The 17669-nt window shown below is 69.2% G+C and overlaps 1 protein-coding gene across 6 annotated transcripts in view; it reads left to right on the top strand.

The window, feature by feature from the left end:
* PLEKHG5 (pleckstrin homology and RhoGEF domain containing G5) overlaps positions 1-17669 on the top strand; it is a 41882-nt gene that overhangs the window by 15584 nt on the left and 8629 nt on the right. For 2 of the 6 annotated variants that reach the window (XM_037498860.1, XM_037498861.1), the window contains exons 1-5: positions 1975-2093; positions 2395-2471; positions 16191-16320; positions 17046-17148; positions 17460-17520. In XM_037498860.1, coding sequence (XP_037354757.1) covers positions 1985-2093; positions 2395-2471; positions 16191-16320; positions 17046-17148; positions 17460-17520 — 480 coding nt within the window. In that variant the 5' untranslated portion in view covers positions 1975-1984. Of the gene's footprint in view, positions 1-1489; positions 1525-1974; positions 2094-2394; positions 2472-7544; positions 7567-12071; positions 12290-16190; positions 16321-17045; positions 17149-17459; positions 17521-17669 lie in introns of those variants that run through there. The other 4 variants (XM_037498863.2, XM_054691091.1, XM_037498865.2 and 1 more) reach the window with 4 other exon arrangements.

Below are 17669 nucleotides of genomic sequence, written 5' to 3'. Positions count from 1 at the left end.
GAGGAGACCCAGGGCCACCAGGCAGCTGCTTCCCTCTCTGCCGGGAAGCGGAGGGGGGGCGCCAAGGGCACCCTCTGTGCACATGCGCCCCGCAGCTCTGCCCTGAGCACCCCTCCCCACAGCTCGCAGGTGTGATGCCGCCAAAGGACAGCCCTGCCCACCGGGCCCAGTGGTGGGAGCCCCACCCTTGCCAGGGTCAGCGATGGGGGCAGCCCGGGGCCTGTAGGGGACCCTCCATATGCATTTGCTGGGTAAATCCAGAGAGGCCGGAAGCCCTGAGACCGCGCCCCCCAGTGGGGTCCGAGATGGGTTCTGGTCACAGGAGTCTCCTGGGCTGGCCGCACAGGGAGGGGCGCGGGGAGGCTGGCACCCTGGCCCAGCAGAGGCGTCTCCCTGGGAAGGGGCCGGACGCCTTTGGGGCCCCCGTCCCTGCCGGAACCTGCTTCTTGGGCGGCTGGGCGGTTGGGACGGGACTAGGCAGGCCCAGAGCTCTGGGACCCTGTGTCGGGGGCCTCGGCCCCCCTCTCCATTACTGCAGTGCCCAGCACTTCGCCCCACGAGGATGTGCGGATCTGGTCAGCCATGTCCACCCGGCGCAAGACCGCGCGGCCACGGGCAGTGTGAGGTCAGGGCTGGGGTCCCCTTGGGGCGCGCCGCAGATGCACGGGGGTGCGGGCGAGGCCCCGCATCTCCTTCTGGGTCCTGGTCTCGGAAGACACGCCCTGGACGCTGGCTGAGCGCGGCGCGTTGCACACTCGGCGCGTTGCACACTCGGCGCGTTGCACGCTCAGCTGCATTTCTGCGAAGTCTGGAAACCGCGCACACCCACAGTCAACTCGGGAGCCGCTGAGCCCACTCCCGCCTCGCGCCCCTCCCGCCGACACCCACACCCCATAACCTCGGCACAGCGGGCCTAGACCGGGAGGGCCCGCAGGGGGCGGAGAGTGGGCGCGGGGCGCTGCCCCCCACCCCGCACGCCCCCCCACCCCAGGCACCGGGCCACGCCGGTGGGGCCGGGGGACCCCGGGGAGCGAAGCTGCGCAGCCGGGTCAGCCCCGCTCCCCGACCCCGAGAACAGGTCTCCCCACGCCGCCCGCCGGGGTGTCGCCCTTCATCTGAGGGGCTGGGAGGCGGGGTGCGGGGGTGCGGAAGGACGCGACGCCGGGTCACACCCGCGACGGAGCAGGTCGGGGCCCCGGGCGTGCGCCCTCCCGGCGCGGCGGGGTGCCGGGGCGGGGGGGGGGGGCCGGGACGGGGTGCCGGGGCGGGGGCGGGGCGGGGCGGGGGCGCGGGGCGGGGGCCGGGGCGGGGGCCGGGGCGGGGTGCGGGGCGCGGGGCGGGCCCGCCCCTGGGCTCCTCCCGCCGCCCACCTGCCCCGCCCCGCCTCCGCCGCCGAGGGTCCCGGCCGCGCGCTCGGGCCTCCCCGCCCCGCCGGCGCGCCCCCGCCCCGCCCGGCCCCCCGCGGCCGCGGCGCCCCGCCCCCCGCGTCCCGGCCGCTCCCGGCGCCCGGCGCCTCCTCCATGGGTGAGTGCGGCGGCGCCCGCCATGCAGGCCCGGGGCCCGGCCGGCGCCGGCGCGCGGGGGGCGCGGGGGGCGCGGGCGGCGGGGGCGCCGGGGCGCGCGCCGAGGGGGGCGCGGGGGGCGGGGCCGCGCCGTCCCCCCGCGCCGGGGGCTCGGGCCGCCCCTCCCCGGGAGAGGCCGCTCGGGGTGGGGGCGGGGCGGGGTGGACGCCGGCCGCGGCACCGGAGCCGGGGCCCGAACTCTGCCCCGTGCTGGGGCTGCTTCGGCCGCGCCCCTCCCCCGCCGCGGCCGCGCTGGCTGGCGGGGGGTGGCCCTTCGCCCCCGCCCCCGCCCCCCCCGCCGCCGCTCGCCCCCCGCCGCCCGCAGGGGGAGACCGCCCAGCGGGGCAGATTCTGGGGCGGCGGTGGCCCGCGGGGGGGTGGGGGAGGGGAGCCTCTGAGGGGTGTCCAGCGGAGAGGCCGTGATGTGCAGGAGGGGGGACAGGGACCCGACCCCTGGGGTTCTCCCCCAGAGCCCCTTGGAGTCCTCCTGGAAGTTGGGGGCCCCTGAAGGTCACTGCGCTGTCCCCCGCGGTGAGTGGGGCGAGGAGGGAGCAGCTGACACCCAGAGATGGTTCCTCCCGGTGGAATCTGGATTATTTCCCTGGGGAACCGCCGCAAGAAAAGACTCCACAAACAGATCCCCCAGCTGATAAGTTGGCATTTGAAAGAGAAAGGGACACTGACCTCCTTTGAAGGGAAGCTTGAGGAGCCCGCCCCACCCGTCCACCTCCGGGAGGCCACTGGGGCCCGGGGAGCCCGCCCGGGTGCCCCAGCCTGGGGCGCAGCCTCGTGGGCCCCGCCCGCAGATAACCCTCCCCTCTCCTCTCTGCAGACGACCGGGGCCTGGCCGGGGAGAAGGGGCTGCGCTGTCAGAACCCAGACTGCATGGACAAAGGGCGGGCGGCCAAGGTAGGAGGCCCGGGGCCGGGGCGGGGCGGGCGCAGGCGGGCGCTGACCCCTGTGCCCAGGCGCGGACAGCCAGAGGACCCTGGCCACGGCGCAGGGTGGGCATCGCCGAAAGGGGGTGGCTCAGGAGGCAGAGGAGCTGCCCCTCCTTGGGGACAGCGGGCGGGGCACCTCTGCCGGGCAGGAGGCCGGGCCAGGGGGCGCAGAGCCCTTCCTGCAGTGTGGCCTTGCGGCAGCCCCGAGGTGACAGGAGCCGCCGCCTGTGTCACGGATGGGGGAGCCGAGACCCCGCGAAGGGGTTTCTATGCCGGTGCCCGCTGGTGCCCTTCCTGTGGTATCAGCCCCTGCAGCCTTGGACGGGGTCAGGGACACTCTGGGAGGTGGTGAGAGTGACGTTGCCCCGGGGATGGCGAAGGGAAGCAGGGGCAGTGGGCCCTGAGTGCCAGCTCAGAAGTGGGAGCAGGGCAAAGCCAGGGGCAGTGAGAAATAGTGCCTGGGTGCTTCTGCCCATGCCTGCGGGGCCCAGCGCGAGTCTGCAGCAAAGCACGGCTGCCCGGTCTTCCAGATGAAGATACCAAGGGTCAGAGAGGTCGTGTGACTTGGCTGAGGTCCCACAGCTCGGGAGAGACCCAGCCAGGGTGTGAACTCGGGCCTGGCCCCTCCCAGCAGCCAGCAGGCACCTGAGCGGCAACAGCAGCAACTGCGCCGCTTGCTGTCAGGTCCCGCCTCCCTCCGGCCCCCTGGACCCGTCGTGTCACTGCCCATGTGCGGACGGGGGCACACACTGGGGGGTCACGGCTGCCCAAGGACACATCCCGAGGGGTGGTCGAGCTGGGACTGGAGCCCAGAACCCAGTGGGATGTCTTGCCAGAGCTCCTGTCCCTCACCACAGTGTCCACCAGCCCTGCCAGCTGCAGGCAGTTGCAAATGGCCCCAGGGCTGCGGAGCCCTCGCCCCAGACACGCGCCCTGCATCGGCGGGAAGCCCAGGCTGGGAGGACTGTTGGGGGGGCGGCGGCGGAGGAGCGGCCTTCAGTTGCTGGTGGTCACCTGGCAAGGGGGTGTCGGGTGCTGTCAGCCACAATCTGCTGGCACAGAGAGGGCTGGCACTGGGGCTCTGGTGTTGGCCGGTTGCCTCGCCCCCAGATGGGGGCTCCTGGCAATGAACTGGCTCAGCTCCCCCCAACATATATCCTGCCCGGGGCCTGCGCAGGTCTGGGGCTTCTGCCTGTCCAGAGGGGGGACACAGGGAACCAGGCCGCACTGGCCCAGCTCCTCCTGTGGGCTGCTGGCTCTCAGGCAGACTGCTGAGCTGCTCTGGCTGGGGCAGGGGCAGGGGCAGGGGTGGGTGGGCCCAGACTGCAGGACAGAGGCCTGGGAGACACTGCTGGTCTCAGAGAGCGCAGGCCCCCACAGCCCCCAGGTGCCCGCTCCAGCCCTGGCCTGCCCAGAACTCAGCCTGGCACTTGCCTACCACTGGCTTCAACCATTGTCAGAGGGTCACTGTGGCGGCCCCCTTTGGTTCAGATGTCCCAGGCTGTGGGGACAGGGATGCTTGGGTAGTCAGAGCCCGGCGAGCTAGGCAGGAGGACATCCTGGGGAAGGTGGCTGAGAATAGGTAGAGGCCAGCCAGGAAGGGGGGGCTGCCACAGCCAGAGATGTGCAGAGACAAAAGACCGGGCCACAGGTAGGGGCTACAGGAGCAGAGGGCGAGGAAGGGTGACAGAGATAAAAGGAACATCCTTGCGGCCTCGGTGATGGTAACCGCCGCGGCCGGAGGGCGTCTCTGGCTGGTGGGTGTTAGCCTCCTGCGCCGTGGCGCTGCGAGCCTTCGGGAAGAAGGAGGCCCGCGGGAGAGTTTCCGACTATTCCCACGTGGCATGTAAGGAAACGAGGCCCGGAGAGGTGAGGGAGCTTGCCCACATGGCACAGCACGGCCTGGGATGAGGTCTGGGGCTCCATCTGGCCTCGTCTCCAGCGGGCTGGCAGCTTTCGGAAGGGGATGACGTCATTCGCTCGTTCACCAGATCAGCCTTGAGCATCTGCTGTGCCAGGCCTGGTTCTAGGCCCTGGGGATTGCCAGGAAACAAAGTCCCCGCCCTCCCGGAGCTGCCATCCTGGCCCCACTGGAAGGGGAGGGACTGGGGACTTGGGTTGGCCTAACTGACCCCTGGGGCTGCCTTGGGGAGGGGCCATTTTCTTCCCCTTGGGGGCTTCTTCCGGGTGCTGCAGTTTCTGAATCAGTCTCCACCCCCGCCCTGCTCCCCTGGGGTTCGCCCTGGGGAAGGGATAACCAGGGTGGACTTTCTGGAGGGGGCCACTGGCATCCTGAGGAATGAGTAAGAAGAGATGGACAGCGAGGAGAGATGTTGGGACTGTGAGCGTGAGCTGGCCTGGGGGATCGGGAGGGAGGCACAGCTGATGGGGGGCACCCTGATGTCCTGTGCCCCCGAGTCCACCGCAGAGAAGCGGTGCCCCCGCCCTCCCGGGGTTGAAGGTGTGTAGAGTAGCTCAGCCTTGTGCCTCCCAGGGCCCAGGCCCACTCCTTTCCTGCTGTGTGACCCTGAGCCAGTCCCTCTGTCTCTCTGAGCTTCAGGTTCTCATCTGGAAAGCGAGGCTTCTGGATTTGTGGCAAGAGTTGGGAGAGGCCTCATTCGTGACCTTCTTGGCGCTAAGCAGGGCACGCTCAAGTTCAAGGGGACGCTAGTCTGATCGTGCGTTTCTCTAGCAGGGGGCGAGAAGCCCCCAGACTCTGGGCATTCCCTCCCTCCCCTCCCTGAGAGCTGAGACCTCCGCAGGGTTCCCTTCCTGACCCCAGCCACCCCCTCCCCGCCCAACAAATGTTACTCCATATCTGTCCCCTCCCCAGGGCAGGTGGAGATGGGGAGGGGGCGATGGAAGAGGGGTTCCCCTCCCCCCCACGGAGGGCCAGGTGTCACTGTGATGGCCTGTGTCTCCTGCAAGGCAACCACAGGGCCCTGGCATCTGATTCCCTGGTCCCTTGCTGGGCAGGGCACCCCAGATCATGATGGGGCGTGGGGGAGGGCTGATACCAGCTGAGAGCACACTGGGCCACCCTATTTGAGGAAGCAGAAGCCTTGGGGGTGTTCATTCCGGAGATGGGCCCTTAGAGCATCATCTCAAACGAAGAGCTCTGGCAGGGAGGGGAGTGAGTCTGGGTCAGGAGAGGATCCACAGCCGAAGTGGTTCCCCGACGTACAGGTAGGGAGCAGCCCATCCCTGGAAGTATTCAAGCAGAGTGGAGGGGGACTGGATGACTTCAGCCTTCCCTTCCAGCTTAACAATGGGTTGTGGGGTGGCAGGGATGAGTCAGGGGTGTGTGTCTAGGGGAGGGGTGGCCAGATGACTACCAGTGGACACAGACAAGGAGCAGAGGAAGGGGTGGATCTAAGATCCCAGCAGCAGCAAAAGCGCGGGCAGGATGTTGTGAATAATGGGTGAGGGAGTCACCTCTCCTCTGGGCTTTGGGGGCAGGAGGCGGACACCAGGGTGCCCTGGAGGACGGCTGGTCCCCGGCTCCCTGGGGGTGACTGGCCTTCTGGATGCTGGTCTGCTGTGGAAGGCAGCGGTGCCGTCTGGCTCGAGGGAAGGAGAGCAAGTGGAACTCCTGGGCTTTGGCTAGGTAATTTTGGGGTGAGCAGGCTAGGTAATTTTGGGGTGCCTGGCCCAGGAGGCAGGGATAGAGGACCCACCCATGGGACCTGGCCAAGATGAGCTGCCCTGGCCTGGGCCTAACCTCGGGGAGATCAGCACTGCCCAGGAGCCAGCTTAGTGGGGGCACCAGCAGCCCGGAGGCTCTGGCCTGGTGAGAAGCTGGGGGGTTGGGGGGTGTGTTCTAGAATTGGGAAAATTCTTGTTGGCCTAAGAGCCACACCCCTGGGGCTTGGGGACCTCCAGCCAAGATACCAGGGTCAAGACCATCCCTCTGGGAAAAGGTGAGGGGCATTTGCAGGGGGCACCTTCTTTCCTCACACATCCCCCCAAGCCCCAGTCTTTAGATCCCGGTTAATTCTAAGCAGGAACCTCTGGGAGGAGCTGGGACCCTCCACTGGGCGGTTAGGACCCCTTTTCTGCCCGGTTGAAAGGGGGTGGGGGCACAGGTGGCATCGTGGGGGCGGCGGTTCCGAGTCCAGCGTGGATCTGGGGCCAAGCGCTCTTGCTCGGGGCGACTCCGGGTGGACTGCGCCTGTGGGTGCTCCGCGGCGCGGGGGCTCCCCTTCCTGCCTGTGCGGCTTCCCGCGGGCGAGCCCGGGTCCCCAGAGCCGCGGCAGAGGCTAGGGGCTAGGGAGGGGCTCTGGCCTCGGCGGAGAGGGGAAGCGCCCCCGGGCAGCGAGGCCCGCGCGCCCCCCCCTCCCCGCGCCACTTCTCCGCGCCCCGCGCCCGCGGCCCGGCCGGGCTTCCTGCCCCCCCCCCGCCCCCCACGGCCGCCGGCGCGGCGCCGGGCGCGCCCCGGGATCCCGCGCCCCGTCCCGGCGGGGCGGCCTTGGCCCGGCCCGACCCGCCCAGCCGGGGCCGCGCGGCCCACCGCGATGCCCCGACGCCCGGCGCGCCCCGGCCCCGCGGAGGGCCGGCCGGTGAGGCTCCCGGGGCGCGCCCGGGCGGGGTCCGGGCCTGGAAGAGCCCCCCGCGGGCGGGCAGACCCCGCGCGCTGCCCGCGGGTCTGGGGTGCGGCGGCGAGAGAGTCTGGGGGCCCGGCCCTCCGCGAGGACTGCTGGGGAGCGAGGATCCTGGGGGGTCTCGGCCGGGATGGGGGTGCGACCCCGCAGCCCGGCCCCCCCCCCCCCCGCGCCCGCCCGTCGGTCCCAGCGCGGAGTCCGCGCCCCGCCGGCAGGGGGCGCGAGAGGCGCGCGGCGCGGCCGGGCCGGGCCGGGCCGGGCCGGGCCGGCCGGGCGGGGAGAGGACCCAGGCCGCTGCGAGGCCGGGAGCCCGAACCTGCCTGGACCGCGGACGAGGGAGTGAGGCGAGGCCGGGCCTGCAGGTCCCCGGCCCCGGGGGCTCTGGGAAGATTCGCCGTTTCTCTGCCCTTAGCGGGGTGCAGGTCCCGCCAGGACCATCCCTGGGCGGAGCCCGCAGCAAAGGTGGGGACACTGCGGCGGAGGGGGGTTGGGGGGAGGGCCGCGCAGCCCGCTGCTGCCCGGGCAGGAACCCCGACCCGGTTCCCTCCCGGAGCCTCTGCAGGCGCCGCAGGCCCAGGACGCGCAGCTGCTGCGCTGCCCCTGGCGCCGGCGCCCACGTTTTGTGCGGGGGGCAGGCGGGGAGCCGGGCAGAGCGCGCCCCGCCCCCCGGGCCCAGCCCGACGGCTCCCCGGGGAGGAAGCCGCTGGGGCCTCCCTGGCTTCTGGGGGCTGTACCTGGCCCCCTGGATCCAGGAGCTTCTCCGGCCCGCCAGCTGCCCAGCAAGGGCAGGGCCTTAGGGTAGGTTCCGCCCCAGGTGGGCCCCAGAACCCAGAGGACAGGGGTGAGGCCCAGGCCCCCGGGCAGGGCGGAGCCGGGTGGGAGTGAGGAGAGCTGCCTGGCAGAGCTGCCCTGCCCTGGCCAACCTGCCCACACATGCAGCCTCCGTCTCTGGTGCCAGATGGGGCCTCGGGGCGGGGAGACTCCCAGGGGCGCTCAGCTCCGGTGGGGAGCCTCTGGGCGAGGGTGGCCCTCCAGCCAGGGGCCCCCCGCCTCTGGTCCCAGGCGAGCCTGCTGTGGGTAGAGCGCCAGTGGGCCCGACCTTGCCCCAGCCCCCAGGTCTCTCCTGGACAGGGTGCTCCCGCTCCACCGCAGACCAGGCTGGGGCTCCCCGCCACTTGGGTGCGGTGATGCCCACAGACCTTTGCCTTTGGGGGCCTGGCGAGCGGGTGCCGTGGGGAGTGGGAGGCGGCCTTCCGCCTTCCAGACTCCATTATTCATCAGCCGCAGGGCCGGCTGCTGGGTGGCAGTGGCAGTTTCAGCAGGCCGCCCTGACTCAGGGGCCTGGAGGCGGGGTTGCGCTGGGGAGGGGCATGGACCGCCATTGCAGCTCCCTGCCCGAGAGAGGAGATGGCCCCGGGGGCCTGCGGGGACCCCCCTCCCAGGCAGCGCCAGGCGCTCCTTTTCTCCTCCCATCGGCTGGTGCCTGGGCCCTGCCCCTTCTGGCCTAGCAGCAGTGCCTGACCCGCTCAGCAGCAGCCCCTGCCCTAGCTCTGGGACCGAAGCAGCAGCGTGGCCCAGGTTAGGTTAGGTTAGGTTGGCCAGGGCTCTGGTCCCTCAGGGGGTCCCCAGTGACCCGCCTGACTCAGCTCCAGTCTCCTGTTAATGTGACTGGCTACCCCAGGCCCATGGGATGCCCCTTAAGCTGGCTTGGGATCCGCCCTGTGTCTCAGGCTCTGCTGCCCAGACACCGCTTAGCTGGTCTTCACGGCCCCCCGCTGGCCCCTTGCCTCAGGCCCACGAGCCGTGACTTGGGGGCAAGTCACTGAACCAGTCCAAGCCCCGTTCTTCATGGGGACAGTGGCCCTATCTCCTTAGGGCTCAAAGGAATAGGATGGGATTTGCTGCTCAGACTCCTGGGGCTGGTCTGGTCCTTGGGAGGGCTCGGCTCTGGGCCCGGGGCAGCAGGAGGGGCACAGGGCCCCTGTGAGACCCCCAGACTACCAGGGCTGGAGGTGGGAAGTGACCTGTCCAGGGCGCGTAGGCCCGAGGCCAGGAACGGTAGGGGGACTGCAGGCTTGTAGTGACCGTTGACTGCAGCAGGGACATCTCCCCAGCGCCTCTGGCGCGAAGGCCCTTCCTCTGCCTCCGTCATTCAGGCGGCCCCCACCTGGTCCGCGCTGAGCTCCTGCTGTGACCGGGCCTGTTCGGGTGCTGAGGACCTGGGCCAGGGAGCAGTGTCCACAGGGGCGGGCGGATGCGGTTGGACAGGGACAGAGTAGCCGTTCCAGGTCGCAATAAATGCTGAGGTGGAAAGAATTCAATGTAAGGGGATTGAGAGTGGGAGGTGGGGCTCCAAGTTCGCCTGGGGAGGGGAGAGGCAGGCCCCTTGGGGAGGCAGCATTTAGGTTGGGGTGCAGAGCCAGCGGTTGGCACGCGGGGCCTGTGGTGTTCAGGCACAGGCAGGGGTGGCGCCTGCACCCGCGAGGCACCTGTGGGTGCAGGCAGATGGGGTGCAACGACCCACCAGGAGGGCGGCAGAGGCTTGGCCTTGTGGACGTTTTCTTCTGGGCAAGATGGGACGCCCCTGGAGGTCTTCAGGGGGTGATGGGATCAGGTTTTTGTTTCCCAAGATAGTTCTGTGTCCAAAGGTGTGCACGGCGGATGACTTGGACTTTGGGAGCTGAGGTGGCTCTGGAACCCCGGGACCCTAATAAACAGCTGCCCCCTCAAAACAGCTTCAGAGCCCTTTGCCTCCCCCCCTCCCGGGGCTGTTTCCCGGCGCCCCCAGGAGCAGACTGAGGAGGGGTGTCCAGGGCTGGGTGGGCTGATGGCCACGTTCCAGAACCCAGGCCAAGTTTCAGTCCTGCGGGTGGGCTTCTCTGTCGTTGTCACGTTGCCCCCACTGAAAAGTGGGGATACCAGTGCTCACCCCCACCTCCGGGGAGGCGCTTCGAGCGCCTGGACCGCCTCCGGAGGGCAGGGGCTGCGGCCCCGCGCCCAGTCCGGGCCACCTCCCCGCGGGTCCGGCGCGCGCCCCCTGGCGGCGGGTGCGGGCTGCGGCGCGGGGGGCCCGGCCGGACGGGGCGGTCGGACCTGGGGGAGCCGAGCCGGGCTGGGGTTCCCCCAGCTCCCGCCCGTCCTGCTCCTGGGGCTCCAGAAGAGCTGCCCTCTGGCGCCCGGACTGCCCGCCTCCCCCGCGCCGGTGCCCCGGCTCCTCCCGACGCCCCCGGCTCGGCCTGGGCAGCGGGGCTGGGGGAGGGGGAGTCCCCGGAACTGAGTCCTGGGGTCTCGGACTGTGGGCGGCGCTAGGACTCTGGGGGGGGGGGGCTCCCTGGTCACCAGCGTGGCGGGCAGAGAGGCCGGAAGGGCCTAGTGGGGAGGGGTGTCCCCGGGCAGGGAGGAGGGGTGTCCCGAGCCGGAGGGGGGTGAGTCCCGGGCCCCCCTCTTGGGCCCGCAGCACTCTGGGGGGGCCACTCTGGGGCAGGGTCTCCTGTGCTGATGCTCCGGGGCAGGGTCTCCAGGCCGAAGGGGGAGCCTCTGGAGACCCAGACATTGGCGTTGGGGTGGAATGGGGGTCGCGGGAGGGTGGGGGGCCGGCGGGGGCCACCAACGGGCCCTGCAGAGATCACGGCCCCCTGGGGGGAGCGTAAGTTCGAGAGGGGCCTTCGGGGCCAGGACCTGCGCCCCGGGGGCGGCGTGGGCCGGGCGGGGAGCAGCTCCGGCGTCCCCGCCCGCGGGGTCCCGGCCTGGGGGGCGGGCGCGGCGCACAATGGCAGGAAGCGGGGCTCCGGCTTTGTCCGGCGGGCGGTGGTGCCGAGAGCGCAGCTTCCTCCGGCCGCCATGGGGACGGGACCCGGCGTCTCCGGGCGCCGCGCGGCCTCCAGGCCGGGCCCCGGGCCGCCCCCTCCGGGGCTCCGAGGCCCCCGCGCGGGGGGTCGCGCCCCACGACGGCGAAGGCCAGGTACGGGGCGCGGGGGCCTGTGTGGGCGGGGAGCGGCTGCGGCTCGGCGGGATGGGAGGGGGTGCGCGGGCGGAGTGCGCACCGGGGTGGGGGGGGTGGGGGCTGGGCCTGGGACCCTGAAATGCGCCCCTGCCCCGCCACCCTGGGCCAGCTGCTGGCCCTGACCCGCCACCCTCGGCCTTTCGTGTCAGGGGCCGCCTGGGACACACCTGCGACCCGGCCGCCCGGCGCCCGCCCCTTCCTTCCTCACCCAGACCCTGCCCACGTCCCTGCCCCTCCTGCCCATCTCCGTCTCCTGCCCGCGTCCCCTGCCCCTCCTGCGCGTCTCCGTCTCCTGCCCCGTGTGTAGACTTGACGGCTGGAGTCCCATCCCAAGGGGGGAAGCCTTGACGGCGCCCTCCAGAGCCCCGCACCCTCCAGGACCGTACAGTCCGGGTGTGTCCTCTGCCAGGGGGCCCGCGCTGGCACCTGGCGCTCATCCCCTCTTGGGTTGAGTCCTGAAGCCGTCCCAGCACCCTCTGCCCCTCCCCCACCAGCAGGCTCTGCCCGCGTGGGCACAGTGGCAGAACCAGGGTGCTAGTAGGAACTTGGGCCCAAGGGGAGGGCGCCCAAGAGGCTGGCTTTGGGAAGGGACCTCTCGGGAGGGAGCGGTGAGACCCTGCGGTTTGGGGCCGGCGCTGTGAGGAGTGTGGGGTCCCTCCAGCCTCCCAGCTGGGCTTGTGCCCTGGGGGTGGCTGGACCTTCCTCCTCAAGTAGCGGGTAAGTGAGGAAACTCCCTGCTCAGACCCTGAACCCTGTGCGCCCCCCTTGGCCCTGGGCTGGGAGCGGTGGGTGGACGGAGCAGATGAGGTCAGCTGCAGCCCGCACCAGCTCCTGCGGCCCCACGGCCACCTTCACCCTGCTCAGCCCCAGAGGTCTGGCGGGAGGAGGAGGTGGAGCTGCGGTGGGTGGGGAGGGCGAGGGCGTCACCCAAGCCCCGCCCCGTCTTGAAAAGAGTCTTCCCGGGAGCTTTGTCCTCACAGGGCGTGGCCCAGGGGGTGCCCAGAGGCGGCTCAGCATATCGGGTGTGCCCCAGGGTGGGGACCGTGGCATAAAGTCTGGGTGGGTTTACGTCGGAGACCGTGGCGCAGAACCAGGAACTTGGACTGGAGGCCCAGAGACCCTGCACCCTGCAGAGCTGCCGGCTGGCAGGGCTCCCGCTGTCCCACTCGCCTGAGGCCGCAGGTGCGCAGCCCCACCACCCTGCGCCAGTCCCTGCTGCCGAACGGGCAGACGGGCTCCTGGGAGGAAGGGGCTCAAGTGGGCCGGTGCCTCCCAGAGTCATAGTTAAGAGGAGATGCTGGCAGCCGGGGTGCCAGGATCTGCCATGCCAGAGCCTCTGTTGGCTGAGAGGGTGGCAGAGCCCCCGGGCACGGGGCTTTTCTCACTTTGGCAGATGATGAAACAATTAGAAACGGCTGCTCTGTTAACCGTGCCCCGCCGCACCCCAGGTCCTGACATGCACCTGAAGACCAACTGAGAAGGGTGTGGAAGCTGGGGGTGCCTTACTGGGCTGCCCTAGGAGATCTGGACCCTAATGTGGCCAGCTGCCTGCCCAGGACTCTGCCTTCCGGAAGTCAGGCCTCAGAGCCAGCGCCCTCGGCCTGCCCCCTTCCATCTGTGCTCACGTTCCCCTCGGTCTGGTGGGGGGACTGGGCGGGAGAGAGAGGTGCCAGGTGGTGAGCACCGGACTGTCGTGGATTTTGTCTCCCGGCTGACCCGCGGCCTCCCCTGCCCTCACTCCTCGGCATCCCAAGAGAGGGTGGACCTGGTGAAAATCTGGAATCTGGGTTCAGTCCCTGGTTCCGCGGGCTGTGTGGCTTTAGACAAGTTACTTAACGTCTCTGAACCGCCCTTTCATCTCCTGTAAAACCGGGGCGGTCCTAGGCCCTGCCTGCTGGGGTGAGGAGGGTCCAGGCACTCGCCACCACCTTGTAAGAGGTCAGGCCTCGGGCCCTCCCTGGGGGCACGGGGGTTAAAGACAGCGCTGTGGAGCTGTCACCAGCCACTGCAGCACGAGTTCAATCCCCAGCCAGGGAGGTGACCCACAGGGCACAGCAGACCTCTCCTGGCTCCCCGCTGCTCCCCTCAGCAGTGGATTTCAGTAGATCTGCCTGTTCTGCTCCCCACTCTGTCTCTGGGGAATCCTCTCACCACCACCCCCACACACCTCTGGCCTGCACCCCAGCTCTTGTATGCATGAATAAATCTTAAAAAAAAAAAAAAAAAAGGAAAAGGTCAGGCCTTTTCGGGCCCCTCCTTGCTCCTCCTTCCTTTAGCAGCTGACCAGGCTGCCCTCGTCCCTCTGTCACCTTGAAAGTCTTTGCTCCACCTCTCCCCAGCCCACAAGTCTGCTGCTGCCACCTCCACTGAACGAGCTGAGTGGCCTGGATGGGCTGGGCCGGCCAGTTATTGGACAAACCGAACCGCTGTCCTCAGGACTGACAGGGTGTGGCGGCCGCTGCCAAGGATCTCCGAGGGAAGGGGGTGTGGGTGGCACTGAAACCCCAAGGGCCAGAGGCGACTTGGAGTCCAGAGCTGTGGGAGGGCGGGTGCTGGGTGCTTTGGGCTGAGGGACAGTGTCGCCAGCCTCAGAGACGGGGTGCTCCTTAGGAGCACGTGGGGAAAGCAGGAGACCGGGCGGAGTGGAGCAGAGTGAGCGGGGAGGTCCCCCAACCCCTGGGCCCCCTGGGAGGCGTTGCTGTCCTGCAGCTGCTGGGGGACAGGCTGGGGCTTTGCGCACTGGCCGCCCGTGCCCCGCGGCTCTCCTAGAAGCTGCAGGTACTGTGGGTGGGTCAGCAGCATTTCGGGCTGGCTGGCTGGGGGTGCGGCCGGGCATCAGGTGACCCTGCTAGAACTTTCTGTTGCTTTGGCTGCCATGACAGTAGCACCACTGGGCGCTTCGCAACAGCAGTTTATTCTGTGGCAACCTGGAGGCCAGAAGTCTGGAATGAGGGCTCCAGGGTAGGGGCCTTCCTGCCTCGCCCAGCTTCTGGGGCCCACGTGCTCCTTGGCCTGTGGCTGCACCATCCCAGTCGGCCTCAGGGGTCCCCTGTGTATCCTTGTTTCTGTGTCTCTTCTCGGAAGGACGCTGGTCCCGTGAGGGACCCCTGGCCTCTGTCTGACCACACACGCTGGTGTCTTCACCGCTTACATCCGTGGTGACCCTCTTTCCAAGCGAGGTCCCATTCTGGGGTCTTGGGGTTGGGATGGACCCATCTTTGCTCGGGACACAATGAACCCCTAACTTGGCGCATCTGGAAGGCCAGGCCGCGTGCTGGCTGGGCAGAGCCGCGTGGGGAAGGTCAGGAGCTGGTCTGTGCGCCTTGTGGTTTTGAGGTGCCCTCCTGTGTCAACGAGGGGCCCGTGGAACAGACAAGCGAGCGCGGCGGCGTGGAGGTCGCTGGGGGCGGAGGGGAGGGGCCTGGCGTGATGGCGAGGCCAGGGGGACGGTGGAGGTACTCTGGCTGCGGTGTCCTCCAGAGAATGGATCGGGCGGAAGCCCCGAGGGAGACAGAGCCCGGGGTGTGAGCTGGCCGCGGGCTGGGCCTCGTCCAGTCTCCCCGATGACTTAGGCCTTACGAGGAAGAAGGGGGTGACTGGACAGTGCGAGCCCCAGTGCCCTGGTGTCCTGGGCACGCAGGGGACACGCAGCCCCTCTCCTGTGCTCCTGGCAAAGCTGAAACCACCGAGACCCCCAGGCCAGCCACACCGAGGGCCTTTCTGCGACCGCTGGCGCTGGCTCGGGCGCTTGGAAAGTGTCAGTGTCAAGAAAAGACAAAAGAGAAAACAAAATACCCCAGATCCGCCCTCTCAGGGCCAGACAGACACAGCCTGAGGCCTGTGAGAACTCGGGGGGGGGGGGTGTGCAGGACCTACAGGGGTGCCGTTTAGACAGCTGGGGAGGCAAAGGGAGGTGGAAGGTGGCCCCTGTCAGCCTCAGTTTCCCGACTGTGACAGCTTATTGGGGGGTGTCGCCCAGCCCTGCTCTCGGGTGCTGTTATGACTTCTGCATGGGCGCAGTGAGGGGGGGACGAGAAAGGACCCAGAGAGCCAGCAGGGCCAGTGTGCCCCGTGGGAAGGAGAAGGGCATAGCGATGTCCCCAGGGGTCCTTCCTCTTTATGCCACAGGTGTCAGGTATTCGGAAGGGAATGCTGGGAAGAGAAAGCGCCAGGCAGCAGGGCACCGGGAGGGCTGAGGGCGGACAGGGGTGCCGAGTGGAGGGGCGAGAGTAGGGGGGCACAGCTGCAGCTGGGGAGGGAGCAGGTTCGGGTGAGCCCATGGAGAGGAGCCCGCTGGTGGAGGACACGCTGAGGGGTGCCCACCTGTTGAGGCGGTGGTCTTGGTGGAAGGCTGCTCTGGGGTGGGAGCCGGTGAACCCCCATAGTGCTGGCCGGGGGCGGGGGTGGGGAGGGGATGTGGTGGTGGTTACCCAGGGACCACCTCGGGTGGCTTCCATTTCCCTTAGAAAATAGAAGCCAAGTTGGCAGGGGTGATTTTGGGTGAGCTGTGGGTGAAGATAGGGGTGTCATCCATTGGGTCAATCCCTATCAAGTCACCAGCAGTGGCCCTTGGGTCCCTTCCCCTGGTTCCTGCATGACCCCTTCCAGCCGTGACTTAGGGAGGGAGTCGGGGTGGCTGTTTCGGGGGCAGGTAGGTCACCCCCAAGGGCAGAGACCTGGGTGGGGAGGGGAGCTTGCTGGAGCTTAGGGCTAAGGGTGTTCTGGTCCAAATACCGCAGCAGGCCCAGCCCCAGCCCCAGCCCCAGGCCCGACCCCAGCTTCATTTTCTGGTGCTTTCCCACTGTGCCCAGGAGGAGGCGCTGGCAGCACCTGTCTTCTGTGCCCACTCGGGACTTCTCTCTGCGCTGCGTCCCCTGTGGCCAGGGCTTGGCTTTTCTCTGCACCCCGGATCACGTGGACGCAGAATAGGCGCGTGGGGGAACCTGTGGAACTTGGCACCTGTGGGAACCAGTGGCTGAAAAGTGGGGAGCAGCCCTGGAGGGACCAGGCATCCCACGGGTGCAGTGGCCTGGGCACGTGTCTGCCAGCGAGGGCCCAGCCCACCCACTCCCTCCCCGCCCAGGTATGCCACCATTCCGACTGCCAGCAGCTGCACCGCCGGGGCCCCCTCAGCCTCTGCGAGGCCTGCGACAGCAGCTTCCACAGCGCCATGCATTATGACGGCCACGTCCGCTTCGACCTGCCCCCGCAAGGTGAGCTGGGGAGGACCCCCAGGCCTCTGGGCGATGAGAACTGGCAGGGCCCGCAGAAGGACGCCTGGCCCCTTTGTTGCCCGAGCTTTTTAAGGAGAGAAAGTGCCTGGAGCACCAGGTGCTGGGTCTGTCCTGGCCCCCGGCCAGCATGGGGGAGGCCCCTTTCTTCCTGTCCCCGGGCAGGGGCTTCCGGACAGGACAGATCCTCGCTGCCCCGCGCGGGGGTGGGGCGGCTGGGGCGGTGGGAGGGAACTTGCAGCAGGAAATCAGACTCCCCTCCTGCCCCCGGGCCCTGGGCCAGGCCTCCCCTGTGCTCGGACCACTGTGGCACCCAGGTCTGGCAAGAAATGCCAGCCTTTTGTCTCCTTTCTCCTCTGGTCAGAGGGACAAAGGACTGTCCCCCCACCGTCCGCCCGGGCCCCTGGGGCTTTGGGCATGGTGTCTGCGGGAGGGAGGGAGCCTGGAAGAAGAGCTGCAGCTGTGGCGCCTGCGGCCACCGCCCCAGAGGCAGTCTGTATGGAAGGGAAAACTGAGGCCACAGGTGGCTCTCTGGGGGGGCATCACCTGTGTCACCCCAGGGTGCCATTTTGAGTGGGGGGTGGAAGATGAGAAGCAACGACTGAGCAGCTCTGCTCACAGAACCCACGGGCCCCAGCTAGCTTGGGGGTGGTCCCGGAGTCTGTGGCGGGGGGGGGGGAATCGAGCCCTGCCCTCTTTACCTGAAGGCTCTGTCCTGGCCCGGAACGTGTCCACCCGGTCATGCCCCCCGCGCACCAGCCCCGCCGTGGACTTGGAGGAGGAGGAAGAAAACTCCATGGACAGCAAAGGGTAGGCGGGTGGGGCAGTCCGGAGGGCCCCCAGGGCCAGGTCTCGGGTCTCGGGGCCAAGGCTTCCGAAAAGCTGACTGGAGCCCCTCCCCCCGCAACGGTCCTGACCCCCACGGGGCCCCCAGGCTGGGCCCAGATGCCCTCTGACTTGGTGCCACTGGGCATGACCTGGTGTGGCCAGCAGAGGGCGCAAGACCCGACGGCCTGGGGCCCACCTGAGCCGCCTGGCTACCTGGGGAGATGGGGGGGTGGGGCCTGCTGGGGCTCACACCCGCCCTGGTGCGGCCCGCCGCCCTCTGCCCTCTTCTGCAGAGACCGGGCGAGCTCAGGCCTGAAGCTGTCCAAGAAGAAGGCACGGAGGAGACACACTGATGTAAGGCGCCCCAGACTGGCGGACGGGAGTCCCCGACAGCCCCCTCCTCCTGGGCCCGTCCCATTCTTCGAGGACCAGGGATGGGGCCTGGCACCTGTGTGTCCCACCCCCATGCCCTGCAGCCCAGCACTGCCCACCTTGGCCAGGAG

This window comes from Talpa occidentalis, unplaced genomic scaffold (genome assembly GCF_014898055.3).
Source record: "Talpa occidentalis isolate TD23 unplaced genomic scaffold, MPIMG_talOcc4v2.1 talOcc4.9, whole genome shotgun sequence".
In the NCBI taxonomy this organism is placed as follows: Eukaryota; Metazoa; Chordata; class Mammalia; order Eulipotyphla; family Talpidae; genus Talpa; species Talpa occidentalis.
The sequence above is the reverse complement of the archived record's forward strand: the minus strand, read 5'-3'. Positions and strand labels throughout refer to the sequence as shown.